Source organism: Amphiura filiformis, chromosome 19 (assembly GCF_039555335.1).
Source record: "Amphiura filiformis chromosome 19, Afil_fr2py, whole genome shotgun sequence".
NCBI classification, from domain to species: Eukaryota; Metazoa; Echinodermata; class Ophiuroidea; order Amphilepidida; family Amphiuridae; genus Amphiura; species Amphiura filiformis.
In genome coordinates, this window is record NC_092646.1 from 31203458 (window position 1) to 31211015 (window position 7558).

Genomic DNA, 7558 nt, shown 5'->3' on the forward strand with positions numbered 1-7558 from the left:
GCCTTACTCCTATATTCTGCACTGTTACAGGCCTACAGCGATGGCGAAGATGATGATGATGCACAGCAGCCTGCTGAACCAGGACCAATTCCACACAAGATTGCTAAAGTCAAGTAAGTTTTATTTTACTCAGGCTAGAGGAGGAAGGGGGAATGGTGGAGGGAGGTGGAATGATATTTAGTTTTTATGTGTGTGACTGCATCTTACTATAAATAGGGGAATGTTGTATCTATCTATCTATGTATCTATGTATAGTGTATAAAGGCTCCGTCAGTTTCGATCCAAATGTCGCCAAATTCATACGGGAGATCGAGGAACTTACCGAGACGGTTATGCGAAAATTTGGTTGAAAATGATCAAGAATTGGCTGCAAAAACAGTGAAAATATGGGTAAAAACTGGGTTTTTGTTATGAAAATCGGTTACCAGCCTACGCGTCACTGCAGCTGGCCGGCAGCGCGTCGGCGCCGCGTGCATAATGCGCATTACGCCAATGCGCGCGTACTAACGGCGCAGAGCCACAAGACTTGCAAGCCAGAGACCAGTGGACATGATAATACGGAAAGAAGGAAAAAATAAAGGACAAAAAGGTACATGGACGGGTCACGGGATGAAGCGGTACTATAAAGAAAAAATAAATTAAAATGAGGACAAAAAGGTACGAGTAATTAGACCAACGGGTTAAAGTAACTAAATGAAACGGGAACGAAACAAAGAAGGAAAGAAACTATTCAGGAAATGTAAGAAAAAAAGAAGCTACAATAATGAGAACAGAATTAAATAAAAAAACATGGCAACGGGAAATCACAAGCAGCAAATAAAAAAAAAAGATGCTAAAAGGGAAATGTAAGAAAGAACAGATTTAGAAAATAATGGGAACTGGGTTAAATAAATAAATAACATGGAAACGGAAAATCACAAGCTAAGCAGAGGAAACTAAAAAAGAAAATGTTAGAAGAGACAGATTTAGATAAATAAAAATGTACCTTTTCAATGATTCTACCTGTTCAGTAATTTTTCCTGTTATTTATAGTGAACGCTCCCATTTACTCATCTAGCGGGGACCCGCGCGAAGCGCGGGTATCCCGCTAGTATGTATAAGGCTCCCAAATGAGCACATTTAAATTGAGCGAGCTCCAATACCGGCACCTCGTTTTTTATATATCATATTTGCTAATCCCCAACCAAGGTATTAAGTAAAACTTTCTAAGACCACAAAAAACTTGTTTGCTTGTCCTCGTCCAAACGACCATCTTGATAGTCCCAACCATAGTATTTTGGGTTTTTTTCATTTTGTTAAAAAAAGTTTTTTTATATCATTTTTTCAAAAATGTCATGGAACTTTTCATCTGATAAACTGATGCTATAAAAGAAACATATTAAAATACCATTTCCTGCATGTTTACAGTGTCAGGTCATACCTGCCTGAGGGTTCCGATATTTTGTATTATCATCCTCAGCGACTAAGCTCTACAATTTGCAATCCACCTTCACATTTTGGATGGAGCAACTAAAAGATGAGTTTATTACAGACAAAATACTTGAACGGGCATATCGTTCAAGAATGTACACAATATATCGGATTTTAAAATATGGTAAAAGTAGATAAAGTTTGGAAACAGTTGCTCATCTGTTGTTCTAAATATTTTATTCAATGGTATTTGTTTATATTGATAAAGAAATAACATTGCACTATTTTTTTCAACACATTTGTCAAGACTACTTTTACTGGAGCACAAATCGCTTGATGTAAAAACTGATTTCATCAGAGAAGTTGGATGATTTCACTCTATGGCGGACGCTACAGTCCTTCAGGTGAAACACAGACCAAAATCACTGGTCAATATGATTGGAAGCTTTACACCACATACTACAAAATGCTACAACTGAATAGCAGTCAACAATGCATCCGACAAGATGTGATGATGCAATCACCCTAAGTGAGGGCACGGTGGCTCAGTGGTTACGGCCTTGGACTCATAATCTGAAAGCTTGCTCGACGTGCGTGAGTTTGATTCCCCGTCCCACCACCGTGTTGCGCCCTTGGGCAAGGCGCTTTGCCTCGCTTGCTTCACCCCACCCAGGTGCAATGGGAAGCTGTTAGGGGTAGTCACAGTCGTTGTACTGAAGGACCCTGCGCCACTTGTAGGCTGCAAACATGGTTCCGACATATTCTAATGATGGCGGAATAAATGTAAAGCGCTTTGAGGCTGTTTACGGCATAAAGCGCTATATAAATATCTACATTTATCTGTTTATTTAAGTCATATATATATATACTCACAGATTCATTGGCTGGGCCAGCAAAACACCAATAGCTACTGGTGGGCGACCTAGTGCTTGGCATGCGAGGGGTCTTGGGTTTGAATTCCACCCCAAACAAACAACTTCTTTGTTCATTTTGTTTCTCATTCCTTCTTTCCTTTCTAATCGCCAAAGAGCACTTCAAGAGTTAGGGTTAAAAACCAAACATTGGAAGTGCAGCAACTGCAATTGATTCGTATACAAGTATTGGTCACTGACACTGGACCTTTACAAGTTCATTCTTCACAAACTTGCCTTTTCTGATCATTAAATTTGGCAGGGTAATCTACTTGTTGAAAACTTTCTTTTATTGCTTTTCATGTTTTTAATTATCATCAATTTGTGGTCATTTTTGTTGTTGAAAATCTGAAATTTTTCTGTGTGAACAAAATTTCCTTCACTGAATGTAACTTGCTATGTATTTACATTTTCATATTTTGTGATTTTATATTTATTACGACAGTAGTCGAGCCAAGAGACAGATGCCTCAACCGGTAACACCCCGGGTACAACCGATAACACCCGGGGTAACCCCAGCAAAGCAACCACGGATCACACCATCTACTACTAATCGCCCCTCTATGCCTACTTCATCCCCTGCCACACCATTGGTAAATCCCCAGTCTCCGTCGCAGCCACCAGAGGAGCAAGACGAACAAAACCAAGGACCATCCGTGAATGAGTTGACCGTAAAATTAGAAGATTGTTGGGAGAAAATTGAAGATTTGCAGAGCCAATTAGATAAGTCAACTTCAGAGGTAAATAATCTGAAGAAAGACCTGAACATTCTGCAAGTGAGCATGAATGACAGCACTAAAGTTTTTGAAGAAAAAGAAAACGCTTTGAAAGCTAAACTTGCGGAGGTCATGCTACATGCAAAAGAGGCCGAGAAAGCCAAGAAGTTGGAAGAGGATTTAGCACGGGTTGAAATGAAATACCAGGAGTTGGTGAAGAAGCATGAAGTATTGGAAAAGGAGCTGAAAGAAGTGAAAGAGAAAGAATCAAAAGCTACGAAATATTTGGCAGAGGTGAAACAACAACATAAGAGTCAACTGACACAGTTACAGGTGAGTGTGGCACATCGTCATCATCCCTATCTTTGTGTCAAAAATTGCCGTGATAGTACGGCGAATCCTCTCGTTTTTCAATAGCTGCGCATGGCGATTTTGCTCGAGATAGGCCGAGCGACTCAGGCTAAGCATAGTACGACTATCATGTGAGATATCCCAAGTTCTATTCTACAAATTATTACGATTTGCGCATGCTCTAGTATCCTATATGGTGTTGCTATTACAAGGAAATTTGTTTTGTTTTGAGGTAAACCCCAGGTTTTGTTTCCAATACACTAACTTGAAATGCAATACACTAATTAGCGACCATTGCTGTTGGCTCTGGATACATTTTTACTGTATTTTTGGTGTAACGATTTTTAAATCGTAAGTTAAAATTGTGATATATTTAATTTTGAGAATTACAATTATATAAAGGAACACAAATAGCCCATTCACCTAAAATCCAGGTGCTTGTATTGAATATTCGATTTCACGTGTATTTCACAATGCATATGTAAACTTTCTTTATCTATGTCAACAATAGAATATTGATTTCACCAACGGAGTATGAAGCTATGAAAAAAAATTTTATAATACAGGGTGTTGACACTGTGTGGTTACTGGAGCAAAATTTGGAAGGCTTATTGAAGTGCATTATATACTAGTAAGAGAATAATGCTAATGTTCCATGACTAAATCTTTGGGACAACAGTTCGAAAGTGTTTTTGGCATGCCTGAAGGCAGAGGAGGCTTTTCCAATCATAGTGCTATGTGAATTTAAAAATACATTCCCACAATGCACTATGATTGGGAAATTTGATCAATATAACCTAATTTTAAAGGTAAAGTCCCCATTACCACACACACAAAATGGTAATTTTAACAAGCTAATAGTCGAGACTTAAAAATTGGGATTTTCAATCCATACATACATTCATATTGTCCCACTGCATTAATTTTATTCATTTAAGTCTCAGTGTTTTGAATGTTAAATAAAAACATGAAAACACCAGATATTTGCACACAATCCTACAATACAAGGTATGGTCAACTGGGCCACATGTGTACAAAAGGCAGACATACCAAGGTCAGAAACCCCATTGGGTTATGGGAATGTATTTAACCATCCTGTGGCCTGATGGGTACTGAAATTTGGTTTGGGTTGTCCTTTTCAAAGTGTCAGGCATTTTTGGTAGGGGTCAGACAAGGTCAAACATGGGTCAAAATTGTAAATTACCCCAATTTTAACAAGTATATACCAAATTTCTCGCCTGGTCATAAGGAATCTAAAAAGGTATTGTTTGTCCTATATGATAGGTGATGAGTGCAGCCTACTTATAGTGCAGGGCAATACATTTACTAATTGTTTTCACCTATCGATATGGTAATTAAGTCGCTAATAGTTGTTAGTCGTGACTATTACTGGTAGTCGCGACTAAGACTTTTGAAAACCAAAAGTTGTCTAACGCAACTATATTTTAATGTTACAAAATCATGTTAAAAATGCCAAATATCCGCACCAAAACCAACCAAATACTTGCATATAAACTGTGAAAATGTGATAAAAACGTTTGTCATTGTCTTATCAATAGTAACACTAACAAACAAGTAATCATTAAGTCCATAAATCATCATTAAATTGGTCTTGTTGGCTTAATATCATAAATTTGCACCAATCTTTCACCCAATTTTTTGGTCCAATTTGACCACAGATAGTTGCGACTATAATAGTAGTCATGACTATTTGCTGCTGACTTGTCGACTACATGTAGCAAAAAAGTGATAGTCGGCAAACTCTACTTCAAGTGTGCTGATGAGGTGTGATTTGAAGATGTGAACACAAAAATTACTTGTACTAATGTTTTTAATATTTTCCACCAGGTGACGGAAAAAGATATCAAACAACAACACGAACAAAAGGAGCAAGAGAACACCAGGATATTTGCTGCAGCTCAACAGGAGGCCAGCAATGCGCAGGAACAACATGAAGAACAGCAGCAACGTTTGTCCAGAAAACTTGCTGTCGCTCAACAGGCAGCCAGTGATGCACAGAAGAAGAAGGAAGAGTCAGAAAAGAAGGCCAAGGATCTAAATCAAGCACTGCAATCACTCCGACAACGACATCAAGCGCAAAATGGAGACGGTCAAAATGTGTTGGAGAGTCTGCGTGTCAATGTGTTAAATTTACTCAGAACTCTGATCGATGAGGAAACCTTGGATAACCTTGATATTAACGATCCAAGAAGCGCCCAAGTAGATAATCTTGTTCAGAGAGTTCTGGATGAAAACAGTTAACTCTCTCCATGCGAGTGTCGACTGCAGACGACAAATTTAAAAAAAAATGAAAATTTCAAAAATTTCAGAATTGTAATTTTTCATCAGCATGAAAAATGCATTAAAATAAGCACAAACAAGCCTAGTATTGGATCAGTGGTTCTTTAGATAGCTCTTGATATTTAGAGAAAATATCTCAAAACATGCGACTTTTTATGTTGAAGCCTATGGCTAGCAGGCAGAGCATTAAGAGTGAGTTTGATTTTAGAGGAACCATATGGTACATGTAGCATTCCATTATTATGAGGGAAACAGGATTTACACAGATAGTCTGCAAAAGTTAGCATAATGACCATACTAACACTAAACAGCCACAGCAAATGACAGAAAAAATTCCAGCAAGGATTGTTTGTACCAGCGTTTCAGTCGTGGCTAGCGATATCACCAGAGTTTTCTCTTGAAGTCAACTGGATGCGATTTGACGCTGGGGCATGCTAGCAATTTCCGATCAATATTATTAGCAAACAAATACCAGCAAAATGTTGGCACATACTATGATGCATGCCTTCTCTCTAATCCAAAGGTTCTCTAGTCCGAATATAGAATAAGGGTTAGGGTTAGTGTTAGGGTTAGCGAGCCTTATTCTATATTCGTACTATAGCCAAAATAATAAATTCTCGATCATGAGAGCCTACTTGGGTACGCACAGTTATTTGCGTCGAGTGTACTACGCAAAGACCGGTGCTTATGGCGCAAACACAGCTTTTGAGAATTGACCAATCACACGGTCGTTGCTAGGCAAGGTCAAGGTTCGGTCATGCAGGTCGCGCGATCGTGTTATTCTATGAAAAGTACGCTGACGCAGAAGGTACATCCTCTCATGATCGAGAATTTGTTATTTTGGCTATAGAGAAACTTATTTATTATTCAGACTAGAGAACCCGATATTCAGACTAGAGAACCTTTTTCCGAATTTAGACTAGCGAATGGTAAATTACGTGTTCGGACTAGCGAACCTTCGGACTAAGGAGCCTTCGGACTAGGGAACCTTCGGACTAGGGAACCTTCGGGCTAGAGAGTTGTCACCCTATGGTGTTCAGTGGCAGTTGAGATTGGATTAAGCACTTCCTTTCTCTTGACGCAAAGGCTGACAGTAAAATTGTTAACTTCTGTTGGCCTTCTTTTCCTTGTTCTTTGTCTTCAAATCTATTTCTCACTTCTCTTTCCATACAGGCCAGCATGCTTATATAGGCTTTTTAGCCTGGCTTGAGCATTTTACTTGAGCCTGGTCCCATCAGGACCCAAGCGTGTCTCCACACGGAGCGACCGTTTAAACAAACAAACAAAAAATTTAGTGAATTAGATACATATGACATTTTTTAAAGCTTAGAACCATTGTTGTGGAGATTTGTTCCAGACACAAGTAGGAAATGGACCCAGTCCATAGGTCAGATCTGTGATTTCCATAGGTGTACTGTCTGGTCCCAGGAATAAGCCCAATCGCCATTTTAACTTCCGGTTTTTTAGTGCAGTTTTGGGACACTTTGACCTCTGACATATCGGGGAAATTGACGTAATTATTATTAATTTACTTATTATTGTCATAATGTTATCATTAAAAATACCAAATAATTAATTTATAAAATACTAATATTTTTTACATTTGTTTTAACTATTGTAAAAATTTTAGATTATGTTTTGTACGTACAAAAACCCAATATTTCTGAATTTTCTGATAGGTCAAAGGACAAAGTGTCCCAAAACTGCAAAAACTGTCCCACAATGCATTGCAAACTTCCAATACCGATTTGGCTTATTTCAGGGCTTAGCAAAGATCAAGATTAGACCCAAAGTGAACCGACTTTTAATTGTTATATAGTCTGCCATATTGGTTTGGTTTTTTTTGCCAAAATGTGTATCTACCACACC

General features: G+C 38.3%; 1 protein-coding gene across 1 annotated transcript; it reads left to right on the forward strand.

The window, feature by feature from the left end:
- Positions 1-3069: 3069 nt before the first annotated feature.
- LOC140140347 (uncharacterized) lies at positions 3070-5982 on the forward strand. The gene is made up of 2 exons (XM_072162108.1): positions 3070-3370; positions 5237-5982. Exons 1-2 carry the CDS (start codon positions 3104-3106, stop codon positions 5648-5650), a joined length of 681 nt encoding a protein of 226 aa, XP_072018209.1. The 5' UTR covers positions 3070-3103; the 3' UTR covers positions 5651-5982.
- Positions 5983-7558: the final 1576 nt, after the last annotated feature.